The following is a 20,790-nucleotide window of genomic DNA, read 5'->3' as shown; positions in this document are numbered from 1 at the left end:
TTTTTCTCCTGCATCATTAGACTACATAACCGTACTCTTTGATTTAACAAGTTTATAGCCTATAGGTTCTACTAAATAGTTTGCTACTATACATTCAACCCTATCAAAATGAGGACTGCAATAGAAAGGGCAACATATAATGCACAAAACCAAGTTCATGCATTAAGCCATTCGTAAAAAGGTTTCCTCCGTCTTTTCGTAACCTGCCCTTAAGACCAAGCGCAAGTACGTCCATTTCTGCTGTCTCTAATATCTGGAACAGCATCCCATCTTTAATCCCCTTCCAATGGAATCGCAGAAGCCACACTTGAAGAAGAAGAAGAACGGCAGAGGGACTAGGAGCTGTCACTGGTGCTTATAATGAGGCCACTTTGAAATGACTTCACGGACATGCTCTCCGGGAGAGATGATATCGCTGACATCGCTGTGAGCCCTTAAAAGGTAGTCGGGATGCAGGTAGCCCACCTTGACCGAGAAGTCAAGCCAGCACTTCAGGGCTTTCCACGCTGCTTCGTTGGGAGACCTTTCTGGAAAGGGAGGAAGACAAAAAGTTGAGATTTCAAAGACTCCTCGGTGGCGTCCCCCATTATGCCCCCCCGCCCCATTTGCCTTCGAGTCAGAGCAGACTTAAGGTGGCTCTGTAGGGTTTTTGAGATGGGAGACCTTTAGAGGTGGTTTGCTATTGCCTGCCTCCGCCTAGCAGACCTGGTATTCCTTGGCGGTCTCCCATGCAAATATGAGCCAGGGCTGACCCTGCTTGGCTTTTGGGAGCTGTTGAGATTGGGGTAGCTTGGGCCATCTTCATCAGAGTCATCCTGCCCTTTGACAACTCTTGGAGAGATTTGTTGTAGTGGCCCTTGATATGATCCCTCCTTCCTTCCTTCCTTCCTTCCTTCCTTCCTTCCTTCCTTCCTTCCTTCCTTCCTTCCTTCCTTCCTTCCTTCCTTCCTTCCTTCCTTCCTTCCTTCCTTCCTTCCTTCCCTCCTTCCTTCCTTCCTTCCTTCCTTCCTCCCTCCCTCCCTCCCTCCCTTCGTAGAGAAATCAAACCACCCTTTTGTACTCATAGCCTTTTCAGTTGTTTTATGTTGCAAAATACAGAGGAGGTAAGAACATAAGAGAAGTCATGTTGGATCAGGCCAATGGCCCATCCAGTCCAACACTCTGTGTCACTCAGTGGCCAATATAAGTGTGTGTGTGTATATATACACACAAATAGACACACGCGCACACACACACACACACACGCATATATATATATATACACTGTGGCTAATAGCTCCATATTATTATTCAATCCCCTCTTAAAGCTGGCTGTGCTTGTAGCCGCCACCACCTCCTGTGGCAATGAATTCCACATGTTAATCACCCTTTGGGTGAAGAAGGACTTCCTTTTATCCGTTTTAACCTGACTGCTCAGCAATTTCATTGAATGCCCACGAGTTCTTGTATTGTGAGAAAGGGAGAAAAGGACTTCTTTCTCTGCTTTCTCCATCCCATGCTTAAGCTTGTAAACCTCTATCATGTCACCCCGCAGTTGACGTTTCTCCAAGCTAAAAAGCCCCAAGCGCTTTAATCTTTCCTCATAGGGAAAGTGTTCCAGTGGGAAGGTTTGAGGAGACATTGCATGTACAGAGTGAAATCTTCAAAACCTTCAGACCCTCATAACTTGCCCCCCTCCTTGGATATCTCTTCGACTAAAAAAGAAATTGATTGTAAGCAGAACCTGCATTCCTAAAAAGGAGGAGGAGGAGAAAATATATGTATTGTAAGATTTCACAGAGAAATTGGGTAAACAGGAGTTAAGAGAATTTCTTTTAACAATGCTACAAGAAACTTGGACATTCTTCCTACCCTTCATTCTTCACTACTTGATAGTATTAATTTTTCGACAGCCTTCCCCCATCCCTGCACTGATTGATAAACCATCAAAGAAAGACCTTCTTAGCCGAAGGGAGTTATTGAAATCCATTGTTTTAAAAGTCCCCCAACAGCTGCTTTGTGCTTTAAAGTGGACTGCACAAGAAAGCACATAAAAAAATGTTTAAAAATTGCATACAAAAATACACGAGTGGCTCAGCCGTTTCTCATGCTTTCTGCAGACCCTGTTTAAAGCTTGCTTCTGCAGACCCTGTGTTACTTTTCAACAGGATTTGTGGGGCCACAAACAAACCTCCTGTTTTGTTTCCGTTGGTGGTTTGGCCACAAACCGCAAACTGATGACACATACTGCGTTTTTCTGGTTCGTGCCCTTTGCTATCGCTGACTCCGGTTAAACAAGGAAATGTCATCATATTGGGGGCGATGCTCTAGGATCGCCCCAAACTCGATGGTTTTATAAAGAGGCGCAAACCTTACAGCGTTGCCCTGACGTAACGCCTGAGGGATGCTAATTTCCCCTGTTATTCCCTTGCCAGCGTACTAAAGTGGCAGCAGGAAATGGAAGTTGGAAACCCAGTAGCTCTCTTGCGGGGGAGCAACTCAGCATCCTTTGACATTCGTGTGTGAGGGTGCGACATCGTTCTAAATCGGTGCGTTGTCTCTTTGCCTGGAATGCCCACCAGGAAGTGGTGGCGGCTGCAACCATAGGCAGCTTCAAGAGGGGCTTGGATAAGCATATGGAGCAGCAGGCCCATAGCATAGCAGGCCTCTCTTCCAACTAGGGTTGCCAAGTCCAATTCAAGAACTATCTGGGGGCTTTGGGGGTGGAGCCAGGAGACTTTGGGGGTGGAGCCAGGAGATATTGGAAGTGGAGCCAGGAGCAAGGCTGTGACAAGCACAATTGAACTCCAAAGTAGGCTTCCCAATCCCCAGGTCCCAGAGGAGGATCCCCCGGTTTTACAGACTTCCCCCCTCCCCCAGCCAGCTGGCCGGCGGGGGAAGCCCCGCCCCCAGAGCCATCATGCACCTCCATGAACGATTCCCATAGGGAATGATGGGGAATTGATTTGCGGGTATTGGGGGCTCTGAGGGGGCTGTTTTTTGAGATAGAGGCACCATATTTTCAGTATAGCATCTAGTGCCTCTTCCCAAAATACCTCCCAAGTTTCAAAAAGATTGGACCAGGGGGTCCAATTCTATGAGCCCCAAAAGAAGGTGCCCCTATCCTTCATTATTTCCTATGGAAGGAAGGCATTTAAAAAATTGTGCAGTCTCTTTAAATGTGATGGCCAGAACTCCTTTGAAGTTCAATTATGCTTGTCATACCCTTGCTCTTGGCTCCGCCCCCAATGTCTCCTGGGTCCACCCCCAAAGTCTCCTGGCACCACCCCCAAAGTCCCCAGATATTTCTTAAATTGGACTTGGCAACCCTAGTTGGAAGAGAGGGTTGAAAGGATGGGGCTGGCCGCCCCCCCCCCCTACTCCAAAGGGAGTTCTGGCCATCACATATCAAGGGACTGGACACCTTTTAAATGCCTTCCTTCCATAGGAAATAATGAAGGATAAGGGCACCTTCTTTTGGGGCACACAGAATTGGACCCCCTGGTCCAATCTTTTTGAAACTTGGAGGGTATTTTGGGGAGAGGCACCAGATGCTACACTACAAATTTGGGGCCTCTGCCTCGAATAATAGCTCCCCCAGAGCCCCAGATACCTGCGGATCCATTCTCCATTATTTCCTATGGGAAAACATCTCCACAGGGAATAATAAAGTTCCCAGCAGATATTTCCCTCCCCTCCCCCCGCTTTCTGATGACCCTGAAGCAGGGGGAGGGCCTCCAAGCCAGGGGATCCCCTGTCCCCACCTGGGGATTGGCAACCCTACTTCCAACTGTATGGCCCTTCCATCGGAGGGCCCCCGGTCTGTCTCCTAGGGCTGCCAACCCCCTGGTCTGGGCGTGGTTTCTGAAGCGAGGGATTGGCATCTCTACTCAGGAGTTGCTGCCAACTTCTTCAAAGTAACCCCATCCCAAGAGGAAGCCTTTCAGTCAGAGACTGAAGCCTCCAAAAGCACATGGTCCTCTGAGGACGGGGCTTCCCACCGCCGGCCAGCTGACTGGGGGCGGGAAGGAACCTGGGAAAGCGGAAGAACCCCTACTGGTACAATCTGAGAGAGGTCACTATAATGGATAACACAACAAACAATGCAAGCTAGCGACCAATTTACTAAGTATATAGAAATCAGTCCAAATGTCCAAAACATGTATATTCAAAGTTCCAAAGTAGTGTGGTGACAAGCCAATCGATGAAGTACTTGTTTCTTTCCAGTCTTCATCAGACCTGGGACCACTAACAAAAAAAATGTTATACAAAAATATCAGAAAGGCATTCAGACACCACCAACCCTCTTCCAGTGGAAAAAAATATATCATACTTACATATTGATTCAATTAGATAGAACACAGTTACTAAAACAGAATCCCAGGATGAGAAGTACTAGATTACAATGGGGACTAGAATTTAGCAGATTGTCTAGCAGAATTTGTAACGTGGCAAGGAAGCGTTGGCACATTGTAAGTGATATCGGAGGCTGCGAAATGCCACCGCAAATGGGATTGCGCCGCACTTGTTCCATTACGGATAAATTGGTAAGATCTAGAGAATACCAATCGGGCAAGCATACTCCTAAAGGGCACTTTGCTTGTAAAAGGTGTGCAATTTGTCATTTATCTATGAATGTCAAAGGGTATTATTTTGCTGGAAAGACTAGACTATTTGTTCTAAATCATCACTCTACATGTGCTACCCGCTGTGTTGTGTATTTGATCATCCGTGGGTGTGGCCTACGGTACGTTGGTGGCATTACTCGAGCCCTTCGAGTACGTATCCCGGAACACAGGAGCAGACTTAGGAACCCTGTGATTGAAGCTCCTATGGCCAGCCATTTTAGGCAAAAGAATCGTGACTGTGAAGATTTTTGTTTTTTCACCTTATGCAAATATGAACAAACAGAGAGAAATGAAGACGTGCACAAGATCCTGCTGCCAAAAAGAGGCATACTGGATACACCAGTTGAATTGCATTTCTCCATATGGACAGAATATGACCAATGATTTGACATGTTTTTTTTTTTATGAATGGTCTTCTTTATAATATTATGAGGGCTCTGCATAATTTGCCTGCGTGATAACAGAATTTTGTACAAATTATGGGATTTGACATTCTTTGTATGGAATATTTTGTATGCTGTGATATTGTTTGTGGTGTTTGTGTCTTTTAGCATGTTGCGTTAGAAATATGTTACTTTACCTTTAAGAGTTTTAAGAACATAAGATCATAAGGGAAGCCATGTTAGATCAGGCCAATGGCCCATCCAGTCCAACACTCTGTGTCACAGAAGAACATAAGAGAAGCCATGTTAGATCAGGCCAATGGCCCATCCAGTCCAACACTCTGTGTCACAGAAGAACATAAGAGAAGCCATGTTGGATCAGGCCAGTGGCCATCCAGTCCAACACTCTGTGTCACACAGTGGCCAAAATATATATATATACACACACACACACACTGTGGCTAATAGCCACTGATGGACCTCTGCTCCATATTTTTATCTAACCCCCTCTTAAAGGTGGCTACGCTTGTGGCCACCACCACCTCCTGTGTCAGTGAATTCCACATGTTAATCACCCTTTGGGTGAAGAAGTACCTCCTTTTATCCTTTTTAACCTGTCTGCTCAGCAATTTCATCGAATGCCCACGAGTTCTTGTATTGTGAGAAAGGGAGAAAAGTACTTCTTTCTCTACTTTCTCCATCCCATGCATTATCTTGTAAACCTCTGTCATGTCATGTTTGCGTAATGGCAGCTGTAAATGAGATGTTTGCCTTTTTAAACATGTTAGTTGCACCATTAGGGTGCACAAGAAGCCACATACTGGGATGTAGCCGCGGTGAAATTGATGATGGAGACGCTCCGCGTCCCTCTTTTTTTGAAAATTGTGTTAAAAAAAATCCATATAATTGAATCAATATGTAAGTATGATATATCTTTTCACCGGAAGAGGGTTGGCGGTGTCTGAATGTCCTTCTGATATTTTTGTCTAATATTTTCTTTTGTTAGTGGTCCCGGGTCTGGTGAAGACTGGAAGGAAACAAGTACTTAATCGATTGACTTGTCACCACACTACTTTGGGACTTTGAATATACATGTTTTGGACATTTGGACTGATTTCTATATACTTCTTAGTAAATTGGTCACTAGCTTGCATTTTTTGTCGTGGGACCTGGGGATTGGCAAGCCTAGCAGCGATTGAAAAGGCCCTTTCCCTGGTGACCTTCAGGTTGGCCTCCTTCGGCCCAGGGATTACCAGTAGATTTTGTGAACCGGATCGAAGCACCCTTTGAGGAGTATATGGGGAGGTCCCACCCCCCCATCGGCGCCAGCACAATATGGGCCAGCAGGTTGGGAACCTCCCGGGCAGGGATAGTTGGCAGGCCTATGAGGACTACACTGGAAAGGCTGAAGGCCTCTTACAGAAGACCCTGAGGAAGGGAAGGCTGAGGCCAAGGTCTCGTTCTGAAAAAGTCATGTTGCGAAAAAAAAAAAAAAAAAAAAAAACCCTGCACGTGAATCGTCGCTTTGTGAAACACTGGAGGAGATTCTCAGCCTGAGTTAATTCCCTTGGGTGGCAGGTTGACTTTAACATGCATCCAGGCCATGCAAAGAAGAATGGCCTTTCATTTCCCTTCACGGACCAACGCCCACCCCTGTAACACCAACTGCATTGTGTTCTCTTGAGAACCTCCCAGCTGTGGCATCCTCATCTGGCAGTCAAATGCAGCCTCCTACGCAAAGCACATGGACCAAAGGGTGAGAACATCTACAGAGGTTCCACAGTTCCCTGGCTGATGAGCCTCCTTCTAATGACAGCATGCAATGTGGGTATTCTGAATGCCCCCCCCCACACACACCATAGCTGTGCAACTAGCTAGGCCTGTCCTGTTTCTCTTTGCCCTCCACAGATGAGTTGATGATGAGCAAAGATCTGTACCCAACTGGAGTGGGAGGAAGGTAGAACCCACACACCGAGTTAATAGCCCCGGTACCTCCCGAAGTCATTATTTAATGCAAGAGACCAAGAGGTGGAGCTGGCTTTCCTGTGATAAGACTTCCTGCCATATGCAAAGCAACCCACCAGACTCTGTCATGGAACAGCAGTGTGGCATTGTGGTGGGTGTGCTGATTCCTCCTGCCGCAAAGAACTGAACTCAATGTGATGTTGTGGCACTGATGTGACTAGGAAGGAGAAGGAGAAGAAGGAGGAGGAGAAGGAGAAGGAGAAGAAGAAGGAGAAGAAGGAGGAGGAGAAGGAGGAGGAGAAGGAGGAGGAGAAGGAGGGGAAGAAGAAGGAGAAGGAGGAGGAGGAGAAGGAGGAGGAGGAGGAGAAGAAGGAGGAGGAGAAAGAAAGAAAGAAAGAAAGAAAGAAAGAAAGAAAGAAAGAAGAAGAAAGAAAGAAAGAAAGAAAGAAAGAAAGAAAGAAAGAAAGAAAGAAAGAAAGAAAGAAAGAAAGAAAGAAAGAATTTATACCCCGCCCTTCACTTGGAGTCTCAGAGCTGCTTACAGGCTACTTCCCTTACTCTCCTTCAGGGGTGGAATTCTAGCAGGAGCTGCTTCACATATCAGGCCACACACCCCTGATGTAGTCAATCCTCCAAGAGCTTACAAGGCTCTTTTTTTGTAAGCTCTTGGAGGATTGGCTACATCAGGGGATGTTCACAATATGAGAACTCATGGACATTCAATGTAATTGCTGAGCAATCGGGTTAGAACAGATAAAAGGAAGTCCTTCTTCACCCAAAGGGTGATTAACACATGGAATTCACTGCCACAGGAGGTGGTGGCGACTACAGGCATAGACAGTTTCAAGAGGGGATTAACATATGGAGCAGAGGTCCATAAGTAGCTATTAGCCACAGCTTATCGTTGGAACTCTGCCTGGGGCAGTGATGCTCTGTATTCTTGGTGCTTGGGGGGGCACAGCAGGAGTGTGTCTAGCCGCACTGATGGACCTCCTGATGGCACCTGGGGGGTTTTGGCCACTGTGTGACACAAAGTGTTGACCTGATCCAACACGACTTCTCTTATGTTCTTATGATGTGGCCTAATATGCAGAGGAGCTCCTGCTAGAATTCCACCCCTGCTCTCTGTACAACAGACATCCTGTGAGGTAGGTGGGGCTGAGAGAGCTCTTTTGAGAACTGCTCTTGAGAGAAGAGCTCTGAGAGATAGGGTTGCCAAGTCCAATTCAAGAAATATCTGGGGACTTTGGGGGTGGAGCCAGGATACATTAGGGGTGGAGCCAAGATCAAGGCTGTGACAAGCATAATTGAACTCCAAAGGGAGTTCTGGCCATCACATTTAAAGGGACAGCACACCTTTTCAATTCCTTCCTTCCATAGGAAATAATGAAGGATAGGGGCACCTTCTTTTGGGGCTCATAGAATTAGACCCCCTGGTCCAATCTTTTTGAAACTTGGGGGGTATTTTGGGGAGAGGCACTAGATGCTATACTGAAAATTTGGTGCCTCTACCCAAAAAACAGCACCCCCCCCAGAGCCCCAGATACCCACAGATCAATTCTCTATGATTTTCTATGGGAATAAATCTCCCTAGGGAATAATAGAGTTCCCAGCAGACATTTCCCTCCTTCCGCTTTCTGATGACCCTGAAGTGGGGGGAAGGTCTCCAAACCGGGGGATCCCCTGCCCCCACCTGGGGATTGGCAACCCTAACTAAGACCCCTAGATCCTTTAGGCACATACTACTGCCAAGACAGGTTTCCCCAGTCCTATAACGATGCACTGGATTTTTCCTACCAAAATGCAGAAATTTGCATTTATCCCTGTTAACATCCATTTTATTTGCTTTAGCCCGTTTTTCAGAGGACGCTCAATATAAATACCTGTGAAGAGGCCAATGAAAGCAATTCCGAGGGACAAGTCATTGTAGCCAAGGGTGTGGGCTCCTTCAGCACGCCAGCCCCGCCCCTCATACACATACCCATCCTCACCAATCAGGAAGCTGGTGATGGGAAAAGAAAGGAAAAGATTGTTTTTTAGAGTTACTACCAGCCTACTACTTATAACTACAACCTATTGCAAACCACCTTAAATCACAGCAGCCCTCATTAACCTCCAGAGAAGCCCACGCCACCCTTTCTCCACTTCTTATGTGATTATGGACAGTGGGTAGCTTGCTGGCCTTTTGACTGGAGGGTGGGGAGCAGAAGAGCCCCAGGAGAGCGAGGCCTGCTTGGAATGGCTGGATGTGTAGCCAGCCCAAGGAGGTCTCACTCGCCCGGGGCTCTCCTTTCTTGTATTGGGTTGCATCAGGGCCACACACCCCTGATGCAGCCAATCCTCCAAGAGCTTACAGGGCTCTTAGTACAGGGCCTACTGTAAGCTCTTGGAGGATTGGCTACATCATGGGGTGTGGCCTTATATGCAAAGGAGCTCCTGCTACAAAAAAAAGCCCTGAGTAAGTAAAACCTTGTTTTGAAGGAGGAATTTTTGTTTTTTTCTATTTCAAAAAAGCCTTAAGGCCGAGTGGAATCTACCTTCACTGGCCTGGGATTTATAACGGTATAAATAATCCCATTTTTTGCCTCAAGAAATGAGAGCAAACAGAATTATAAACCCCAGGGCTTTTATTTTATTTATTTTTTTGGTAGAAAAATCCCAGCAGGAGCTCATTCGCTTATTAGGCCACACCCCCTCCAACTCTGTGATTCTATAATAATTCTAAATGCATCCAAAGAGCAATTAACACATGAAACTCACTGCTACAAGAAGTGCTGGCAGCTACCAGCAAAGATCCTTTTTGCACATACTGCTGCCCAGACAAGTCTCCCCTGTCCTATAATGATACATTGGATTTTTCCTACCTAAATTCACTGCCACAGGAGGTGATGGTAGCTACAAGCATAGATAGCTTCAAGAGGGGACTGGATAAACATATGGAGCAGAGGTCCATCAGTGGCGCTTGGCCACAAGGAATAGTTGGAATTCTTTGTCTGGGGTAGTGATGCTCTGCATGCTTGATGCTTATTGCACAAGGGATTCTGGAGTTCTGGCCCCACTGGTGGGCCTCCTGGTGGCACCAGGGTTTTAGCCAATGCAAGTCACAGAGCGTTGGACTGGATGGGCCATTGGCCTAATCCAACATGGCTTCTTTTATGTGCCTTGCATAGATCAGCAGATCTTTTCTTCCCCAATCAACCTCTTAAAGGGAGTCAAATTCAAGATAAATTAGAGAATATAAAGATAAATCAGATTCAAATCCATCTCATTAGGCATTTTATTACACACCACATCATATTACGGGAATTTAAAAGTCCTTCAATTTGTTAGAACCAAAACTGGGTAAAAACAATGAATACTTTTTTTGCAGGGTTGGAATTCTAGCAGGAGCCCCTTTGCATATTAGTCCACACACGCCTGATGCAGCCAATCCTCCAAAAGCTTACAAGGCTTTTTTTTGTAAGCTCTTGGAGGATTGGCTGCATCAGAAGGGTGTGGCCTAATATGCAAAGGAGCTCCTGCTAGAATTCCACCCTTGACTTTTTGCATTCCTTGGGTTCATAAAAGATTAGTGGAAAATCCCTAACATCCAGAGAACGTTCAACAGACTGGACCCTCCCGTTTCAGCACAAATACAGAGATACCCCAAATCATCACTAATTGTGTGGGGAAAGAATCTGTCTATCATCATCACCATAACCACCATCACCATCATTATCATCACCATCACCACCACCACCACCATCTACTTAATTCATCATCATCTCCTTAATACTTCATCTCCTTCCTTGGAGGTTTTGAAATAGAGGCTAGATGGCCATCTGACAGCAATGAAGATCCTGTGAATTTAGGGGGAGGTATTTGTGAGTTTCCTGCATTGTGCAGGGGGTTGGACTCGATGACCCTGGAGGTCCCTTCCAACTCTATGATTCTATGAAATACTTCTGAGTCTTGATAGATCAAATCCAGTATCTTAAATTGTGCTTTGAATCTCCTTCCTTGGAGGTTTTTGAAGAGAGGCTAGAAGGCCATCTGACAGCAATGCGGATCCTGTGAATATATGGGGAGGTGTTTGTGAATTTCCTGCATTGTGCAGGGAGTTGGACTCGATGACCCTGGAAGTCCCAACTCTATGATTCTATCATTACTCTTAAGGCACCATGTGGAAAACAATCATTTTACCTGTAGGCAATGTCACACCAGTGTTTGACCCCTTGATGATAATCTTGCACATTTCTCGTTACATTGCTGCACTCTTCTTTTGTTTGGCAGGGAGTACCAGCTGTGTGGCTGATGATGACATTTTCAGGTAGAACATCTTTCAGTGGGGCTGAACAGTTGGCAGGTTTAGCCCCCCATCTGGATGGGGTGATGAGCTGAAAACAGCCAGTAGCTGTGGAGAAAAAGACCAAAAAAACAAAGGGAACTCAGCTCCTGAGTCTGAACCACTTAAGTCTCGTTCCTTAGCTGCCCTGAGCCTGCCTTGGCGGGGAGGGCGGGGTATAAATAAAAACATTATTATTATTATTATTATTATTATTATTATTATTATTATTATTATTATTATTAAATAATGGTAGGATGAGGTTGCTGCATTTAAACACACCACGATCCATTTTGCCAATCGACTGTGAGATGATGGCTCCATCCGTTTGGATTGACTTAACACTAGCCAAGAAGGTTTGCATTTTTTGTTCCTTTTTGCAAAACCATCTATGTATGAAAATGCTGCCAATCCAAACAGGTCATCAGCCACTGGTGCTACTAAGGACAACTTCAATGAACACTGCATGGGCTGCGATCAGACAGGCTGTTTTGTCTGATGTAATCCCTTCTCCCTTCAAGATTTAGTATGACCATCCAGATAGAGGAGGAGGAGGAGAAGGAAGAGTTGGATTTATACCCTGCTTGTCAGTTGGAGTCTCAGAGTGGCTTACAATCTCCTTTTGGTGTGGTTGGTGTTGTGTAGCCAGTTTGGTGTAGCGGTTAAGTGCGCGGACTCTTATCTGGGAGAACCGGGTTTGATTCCCCACTCCTCCACTTGTGGCTGCTGGAATGGCCTTGGGTCAGCCATAGCTCTGGCAGGGCTGTCCTTGAAAGGGCAGCTTCTGTCAGAGCTCTCTCAGCCCCACCCACCTCACAGGGCATCTGTTGTGGGGGAGGAAGATAAAGGAGATTGTGAGTCGCTCTGAGTGGAGGACGGGATAGAAATCCAATATCTTCTTCTTCTACTTCTTCTTTTCCTTGATCTCCCTGCAACCGATTCCCTGTGAGGTAGGTGGGGCTGAGATAACTCTTTCAAAACCAACTCTGGAACCAACTCCCGGAGGAGGTAGGGGCCCTGCGATGTGTAAATCAATTTCGCAGGGCCTGTAAGACATACCTCTTCAAAATAGCCTTTGCCCATGCCGAGCTAAGATAACGTCGCTGTGTATGTTTTCTGCTTTTCTACTGAATTTAAGATCCATTTAGCACCATAATGTCAATTTTAATGTAACTGTATACTGATTTAAGATGATTTTATTGTTTATATGATGTTATTATATTGTATTACATTTATGTTGTATTTACATTTATATGTTGTGAGCCGCCCTGAGCCTGCTTGTGTGGGGAGGGCGGGATACAAATAAAAAGTTGTTATTATTATTATTATTATTAAAAACTGTTTTGAGAGAACTGTGACTGGCCCAAGGTCACCCGGCAGCTGCAATGTGGCGGAGGAGTGAGGAATCGAACCTGGTTCTCCATATTAGCGTCTGCTGCTCTTAACCACTACACCAAACTGGCTCCAAAGATTTCTTTGTCAGGTTTCCAATGGAGACTGCTTCGACTCTTCAGAGGTTGCAGCAAGAAAACCTTGTTGATAGTGTTCCAGGACTCTAACGTAGCTCTTCTACTGTGGCCTAGCATGGAGACTCTCGTGAAAATATTTGTTTGGAAATGCCTATAGTTACGAAAGGTGTCTCGTAGGAGGAACTTTGTCACGTTGCTAGGTGTGCCCTGGGTGCAACTAGGTGGGGGGGTAGATTGCTCCCCTGACCTTGCTAACATATGAAATCGATAGGAAACAATAAAGGTAAGCTGCCACCTACGTGGTAGCATTCTTGGTTCCAGGGAACATTTGGCAATGTTTAACCATGGTCCACGGATAGACAATCACGTATGCAATTTTCATCAGGCCAAATGATGAGCTTGCCAACCTCACTTTGCACTCCCACCCAGTCCACACATAGGCTGTGCTAGACATGGGTCGTTTTGTAGAAAACAAATAGATGGTGGAGCTCATTAGCATAATTCATTAGCATATGCTGCCCTCTCCACCAGCCCAAACCAACCTGATGCAAGAAAGGAGAGCCCTGGGCAAGCAAGGCCTGCTTGGGCTGGCTGGAGACCCAGCCAGCCCAAGCAGGCCTCGCTCACTTGGGGTTCTGCTGGGCCACCCCACCCCCCACAGTCAAAAGGCCAGCAAGCCACCCGCCACCCAAAATCACATCAGAAGTGGAGAAAGGGTGGTGTGAGCTTCTCTAGGGCTTAATGAAGGCTGCTTGAGGGTGTGGCACTGTCCCTGGTGGCTGGCTGGCTGCCCGCTCTCCTAATCCAGAGAATGTTATGCAGCTGCACCTACTAGTCAATGGACAAGGCAGGTGAGGAGGAAAAGGGGGAACCCTCAGAAAGGTTCAGGAGCTGCGCTCCTGTGAGCTCCTACTGAATTCAAGGCCTGGTTCTAGATGTGGTAGTCAGGTGTCTTGTTCCCCTCCGTATTTTTGGGTTTGTATAAAGGTTTACCTTGCGACAGCGCACAAAGAACAAAGAGCACAATTTCCTCCTTGACCATCTTGTCGTCAGCTTCTGTCCCAAATGCCTTAGAAAGAACCTGAAGGGAGTGAAATATTTTGAATTAAAATGAGTTCAGCCCTCATTTTTTCTTGAGTTACAAATCTGTACAGAACATAAGAGAAGCCATGTTGGATCAGGCCAATGGCCCATCCAGTCCAACACTCTGTGTCACATAAGAACAGAAGAGAAGCCACTTGGGACTCTTTAGCTTGGAGAAACGATGACTGCGGGGGTGACATGATAGAGGTTTACAAGATAATGCATGGGATGGAGAAAGTAGAGAAAGAAGTACTTTTCTCCCTTTCTCACAATACAAGAACTCATGGGCATTCGATGAAATTGCTGAGCAGACAAGTTAAAACGGATAAAAGGAAGTACTTCTTCACCCAAAGGGTGATTGACATGTGGAATTCACTGCCACAGGAGGTGGTGGCGGCCACAAGCATAGCCACCTTCAAGAGGGGTTTAGATAAAAATATGGAGCAGAGGTCCATCAGTGTTGGACTGGATGGGCCATTGGCCTGATCTAAGATGGCTTCTCTTATGTTCTTCTGTTCTTATGTTGGATCAGGCCAACGGCCCATCCAGTCCAACCCTCTGTGTCACGCAGTGGCAAAAAAAAAACAGGTGCCATCAGAAGGTCCATCAGTGGGGCCAGGACACCAGAAGCCCTCCCACTGTTGCCCCCCAACAAATAGTGAGAATAATTGGTGAGCTGTGTATTCAGACCAAGAAGGAATTGCCAAGTGCTTTCTAGTGCCTGGATCCAATGCAGCTTTCTCTGGTTCTTATCATATCAGCAACTGATTGATAATGTTCTTTTGGCGTGCAATCAGCACTTATTGCATCACTTGAGCTGATGTCTTTGTGGTTTCCTGGGACCTGATTTGAATATGGAGGCCTCTGAAACAACCATTTCTATCAGCCCCTGCAGGAAGCTATAAGACTGAGAAGAGTAATGTTTGAGTATAGGCAACCGTTCAAGACTGGTTACTGAGCCAGAAGAAGAAGAAGAAGACCTTGGAGGTTTTTAAACAGAGGCTAGATGGCCATCTGACAGCGATGAAGATCCTGTGAATTTAGGGGGAGGTCTTTGTGAGTTTCCTGCATTGTGCGGGGGGGGGGGGGGTTGCGCTCGATGACCCTGGAGGTCCCTTCCAACTCTATGATTCTACGATTCTAAGAAGAAGGAAGGAGGAGGAGGCTATTGATAGACCTGTTCTTTAAGAAGATTGAGTGGGGACAGGATTGCTCTCCTGAAGTATCCGAAGGGCTGTCGCTAAGAGGAGGACAGGGAGCTGCTCCTGTTGGTAGAAGATGATAGCACTCACAATAATGTATGGGCTGGATATTAAGGGGGGGAAAACTTTTTTAACAATAAGAGCTGTCCAACAATGGAATCAGCTACCGAGGGAGGAGTTGAGCTACCCCTCCCTGACAGTCTTCAAGCAGCGGCTGGACGGACACTTGTCAGGCATGCTCTAGACTGATCCTGCATTGAGCAGGGGGTTGGACTAGATGGCCTGTACAGCCCATTCCAAATCTGTGATTCTAGGATGCCTTCTTCATTGGTGAGGTTCCAGCCCCGCTTCCACTTTCCTAGAATCATATTTAAATCAACCCATATTTCTAGGTGTGGCCTTCTCCCAAGTGGTTCCATCCATCGGACAGATGATTGCCATTGTGGTGGACCTCCTGATGGCACCTGGGTTTTTTGGCCACTGTGTGACACAGAGTGATGGACTGGATGGGCCATTGGCCTGATTCAACACGTGTTCTCTTATGTTCTTAAGTGTGACACAGAGTGATGGACTGGATGGGCCATTGGCCTGATCCAACATGCGTTCTCTTATGTTCTTATGTGTGACACAGAGTGATGGACTGGATGGGCCATTGGCCTGATCCAACATGCGTTCTCTTATGTTCTTATGTGTGACACAGAGTGATGGACTGGATGGGCCATTGGCCTGATCCAACATGCGTTCTCTTATGTTCTTATGTGTGACACAGAGTGATGGACTGGATGGGCCATTGGCCTGATCCAACATGCGTTCTCTTATGTTCTTATGTTAATTCTAGATGTAATGCAAAACTACAGTTTATTTCAACCATTGCTTGTTTGTAAAAGCAGGATTCCGCTCAAAGGCGACCACTCGAGGCTTAGTTTGCTTTGCCTTGAGAGATACTGATTTCATTACGTTTGTAGTTGGAGTATAGTTGGAGTATTTACAGGGTGTCTCTGGAGATCAATTTATGATTAAAGACGAATGTTCACGATGACCTATGCATCTGTCATGATAGCGGACTGATTAAAATGAGTGACAAAAAACTTTGTTTTTGGAACTAACAAATCGGATAGAAAATCAAAGAAAGAAACCTAACTGCCTTACTATCTGAGAAATAATAGAAGAACATAAGAGAAGCCATGTTGGATCAGGCCAATAGCCCATCCAGTCCAACACTCTGTGTCACACAGTGGCCATAAGAACATAAGAGAAGCTGTGTTGGATCAGGCCAATGGCACATCCAGTCCTACACTCTGTGTCACATAAGAACATCAGAGAAGCCATGTTGGATCAGGCCAATGGCCCATCCAGTCCAACACTCTGTGTCACACAGTGGCCAAAAAACAGGTGCCATCAGGAGGTCCACTGGTGGGGCCAGGACACTAGAAGCCTTCCCACTGTGCCCTCCCAAGCACCAAGAATACAAAGCATCACTGCCCCAGACGGAGAGTTCCAACAATACGCTGTGGCTAATAGGCACTGCTCCTCTGCTCCATATGTTTATCCAGTCCCCTCTTGAAGCTGTCTGTGCTTGCAGCTTCCACCGCCTGCCATGGCAGTGAATCCCACGTGTTAATCACCCATTGGGTGAAGAAGTATTTCCTTTTCTCCGTTTTAAGCCGGCTCCTCAGCAATTTCATCGCGTGTCCACGAGTTCTGGTATTGCGAGAAAGGGAGAAAAGCATTTCTTCCTCTACCTTCTCCGTCCCATGCATAACCTTGTCAACCTCTCTCGTGTCACCCCTCAGTCGACGTTTCTCCAAGCTAAAGAGCCCCGAGATTGTTGTGGAAGGAAAGCCTAAGAGAAGCGTTCTGCAAACAGGAAAGGAGAAATCCCTCAGGAAAGAAAGTCTTGTCCAAGGTCTACAGCTTGCTGCCCCCCTACAGGATCTTCTTTGCTGCTGCTTTGTAAGCAAAACTGCTGCATCCAACCATTCCGGCAACCTTGGTAAGTATCAGGGGGTGTTTTGTTAAAAAAAAAAAATAGGTGGTGGAGCTCATTAGCGTAACTCATTAGCCCATGCCACCACCACCCCAGCCAAAAGCAACCTGAAGCAAGAAAGAGCACTGGGTGAGCAAGGCATGCTTGGGCTTCCTGGAGATTCAGCCAGCCCAAGCAAGCCTTGCTTGCCTGGGGCTCTCCTGGGCCTCCTCACCCCCCTCAGTCAAAAGGCCAGCAAGCCACCGCCGCCCAAAATCAACTAAGTGGAGAAAGGGTGGCAGAGGCTTCTCCAGGGGTTAATGAGGGCTGCTGGGGGTATGGCAAAGCTCCTGGTGACTGGCTGGCTGCCCACTCTACTTTCCAGGGATTCGTATGCAGCTGCACCTACTATGCAGTGGACAAGGTAGGTGGGGAGGAAGAGGAGGAGCTGTGCTCCTGTGAGCTCCTGCTGAATCTGAGGTAAGCATAAGAACAAAGTTGAATTCCGGTTAGGGTTGCAAGTCCCCAGCTTCCTGGAGCGGGGGACTTTTGCGCACGCAAAGTGCGCACACTGGGCGATGGCGTCACCCAGAATGACGTCATCAAAATGGCGGCGGCCATGAGGGGCCGCTCTAGGCGTTTCCGGGAAAACTCTAAGCTTTAAGAGGGGATTGGATAAAAATATGGAGCAGAGGTCCATCAGTGGCTATTAGTCACAGTATATATATATGTGTGTGTGTGTGTGTATATACACACACATATATTGAACATATGAACATATGAAGCTGCCTTATACTGAATCAGACCCGTGGTCCATCAAAGTCAGTATTGTCTTCTCAGACTGGCAGCGGCTCTCCAGGGTCTCAAGCTGAGGTTTTTCACACCTATTTGCCTGGACCCTTTTTTGGAGATGCCAGGGATTGAACCTGGGACCTTCTGCTTCCCAAGCAGATGCTCTACCACTGAGCCACCGTCCCTCCCTGTGTGACACAGAGTGTTGGACTGGATGGGCCATTGGCCTGATCCAACATGGCTTCTCTTATGTTCTTACGCTACAACCTTCTCCGCATCAAAGTGCTGCCTTATCTCCAGCCGCCCTGCTTAATCTGTCTAGATCAGTGTTGTCTGATCTGACTCACATCAGCTCTCTGGCAGACAGATCGTTCCCCTTATCTGCTAATGAAGCTCCTCTTAATTATAGAACCTCAAAAACTTAACCTGGGCCTGACCTGGACAGCCCAGGCGAGCCCAATTTGTCAGATTTTCGAAGCTAAGCCGAGTTGACTCTGGCAAGTACTTGGGAGGGAGACCTCCTTGGAATACCAGCAGTCAGGTGGGCAGGGGCAGGCTCCATTCAGCCACCTTTCTGAATAGCCTCTGTGCTCCCAGCAGGGGTCAGTCGCCAGAGGTCGCCACGACTTCTAGGTGCACACACACACACAAGAAAATTTACCAAAACAAACACACAAGCTTGACCTGGTACCAACTATCCACCTTCAAAGATTTCAGGTTTTCACGGCTGGCATCATCATTAGGGTTTGTAGAATCTTTCGGGCTCAAGTGCCGTGTTCTACTGGAGAAAGTTTTTCTTCCAGACGTTTCGTTCTCAGAGTGGCTCACAATCTCCTTTACCTCCCCCCCCCCCCACAACAGACACCCTGTGAGGTAAATGAAGATATTGGATTTATATCCTGCTCTCCTCTCCAAAGAGTCTCAGAGCGGCTCACAATCTCCTCTCCCTTCCTTCCCCACAACAGACACCCTGTGAGGTAGATGAAGATATTGGATTTATATCCCGCCCTCCACTCTGAAGAGTCTCAGAGCGGCTCACAATCTCCTTTACCTTCCTTCCCCACAACAGACACCCTGTGAGGTAGATGAAGATATTGGATTTATATCTTGCCCTCCACTCTGAAGAGTCTCAGAGCGGCTCACAATCTCCTTTACCTTCCTCCCCCACAACAGACACCCTGTGAGGTGGGTGGGGTTGGAGAGGGCTCTCACAGCAGCTGCCCTTTCAAGGACAACCTCTGTCAGAGCTATGGCTGACCCAAGGCCATTCCAGCAGCTGCAAGTGGAGGTGTGGGGAATCAAACCCAATTTTCACAGATAAGAGTCTGCACACTTAACCACTACACCAAACAGGAAGGAAGGAGGTTTTGGATTTATATCCCACCCTATACTCTGAATCTCAGAGTCTCAGAGCGGTCACAATCTCCTCTACCTCCCCCCCTCCCACAACAAACACCCTGTGAGGTAGGTGGGGCTGGAGAGGGCTCTCATAGCAGCTGCCCTTTCAAGGACAACCTCTGCCAGAGCTATGGCTGACCCAAGGCCATTCCAGCAGGTGCAAGTGGAGGAGTGGGGCATCAAACCCGGTTCTCCCAGAGAAGAGTCCGCACACTTAACCACCACACCAAACTGGGTCTTACTTCTCCCTTCAGTCAGTTCTGCTCAAGTCAGACCTAAACCACAGCTTGGAACAACAACAGCGACAACAACAAACAGCAAAGGGATAGTCTAACACCTACCTGTGTCTTCCCTGGGTAAACCCTTCACTGTAAAAAAAAGAAAACCGTGGATTGCCTCTCCTCTTTTTAAGGGTGGCTGGAGGATTATGGGAGAAACAGGATGTTGAAATAAATTAGAATCCTCTTGGCGAGATTTCCCAGTGTTGTGGATCGACAACGGGGAAGGGTGTGAATGGGAGACAGCCGAGTTACGAGAGCCCCAAACAAAGAGGCAGCCTTCCACTCCCAGAGGTTTATGTCAAAGACCCGATTTCCTGGCTGATCCTTCTGCAGTAACACCGGGAATCCACCGATTGCATCACTGCAGTTACAATCTGGATTCTGTGTCATCCTGCCTTAGAAGAGTTTCAACTTCTGACCACAGCCTCCACCATTCGAGGACATTCTGGCTTAGAGGGTGGAAATGAGCTCTTACCTGCCCCAGTACGGTCCATCGAGGGAGATGCGAAAGATGCAGGAACTGCAGCAGAAGAATTAAGCCGAGCTGCCGCTCAATTGCAAACACCGTTCGAGAGATTAAGAGAGGAGAGTTTAACCTGAGCTGTGTGGGAGCGGCTTGAATAAGGAAACTGGTTAAGATCGAGGAAGTGCAGGTTAGAGGAAAATGCCTCACAGCAGGTCGCGGAGGATTCTTTCGTTCTGTTTTGGCGCTGCTAAATATAGTTATCAAAAATGTCGTTTCACTTTGGTTTTCCAGTTGCTAGCATTGCCCTGGAGAGCCCAGGCTAACCTGATCTTATCAGTTCTCAAAATGTAGTACATGGATGGGAGCAGAGCTTTTTTGGTAGAAAAAGCCCAGCAGGAACTCATTTGCATATTAGGCCACACCCCTTGATGGTGCCATTGATTCATGAAGAGCTTTTTGGGTAGAGGGAGCCCAGCCGGAACTCATTTGCATATTAGACCACACCCCTGCTGTCGCCATTGTTTCACGTGGGATGTTTTGGCCGAAGAAGTCCAGCGGGAACTCATTTGCATAATAGGCCACACCCCTTGATGTCACCATTGTTTCACGCTGGGCTTTTGGGTCGAGGAAGCCCAGCAGGAACTCATTTGCATATTAGGCCATACCCCTTGATGTCACCGCTTTTCACATGCGACTTTTTGGTCAAGAAAGCCCAGCAGGAACTTTTTTGCATATTAGGCCACACCCTTTGATGTCACCATTGTTTTGCACAGGGCTTTGGGATAGAGAAAGCCCAGCCAGAACTCATTTGCATATTAGGCCACACCCCTGATTTCACCATTGTTTCGCAGGGG

The 20,790-nt window shown here is 47.0% G+C and overlaps 1 protein-coding gene across 1 annotated transcript; it reads right to left on the bottom strand.

Annotated features, from left to right (window-relative positions):
• Positions 1-345: 345 nt before the first annotated feature.
• On the bottom strand, positions 346-19,615 carry LOC132588520 (peptidoglycan recognition protein 3-like). The gene is made up of 5 exons (XM_060260934.1): positions 19,531-19,615; positions 13,742-13,829; positions 11,138-11,348; positions 8,839-8,957; positions 346-527 (listed from the first exon to the last, which is right to left on the bottom strand). The coding sequence occupies exons 2-5, from the start codon at positions 13,788-13,790 to the stop codon at positions 346-348; spliced, it is 561 nt and encodes a 186-aa protein (XP_060116917.1). The 5' UTR covers positions 13,791-13,829; positions 19,531-19,615.
• Between the last annotated feature and the right edge of the window lie 1,175 nt (positions 19,616-20,790).

The sequence above is a fragment of the Heteronotia binoei genome, chromosome 1 (genome assembly GCF_032191835.1).
Source record: "Heteronotia binoei isolate CCM8104 ecotype False Entrance Well chromosome 1, APGP_CSIRO_Hbin_v1, whole genome shotgun sequence".
Taxonomy (NCBI): domain Eukaryota; kingdom Metazoa; phylum Chordata; class Lepidosauria; order Squamata; family Gekkonidae; genus Heteronotia; species Heteronotia binoei.
This window is presented reverse-complemented; position numbering and strand designations above follow the sequence as displayed.

Bases quoted from the DNA above. Each gene is read 5' to 3' on its own strand.
- LOC132588520 (XM_060260934.1), bottom strand. From the start codon at position 13,790: ATGGTCAAGGAGGAAATTGTGCTCTTTGTTCTTTGTGCGCTGTCGCAA. The intron at 8,958-11,137 runs GTAAAATGATTG...TCCCATCACCAG, and splicing joins TGGTGTGACATTGCCTACAG to CTTCCTGATTGGTGAGGATG. The intron at 528-8,838 runs GTATTTATATTG...CTCCCTTTCCAG, and splicing joins TTTCATTGGCCTCTTCACAG to AAAGGTCTCCCAACGAAGCA.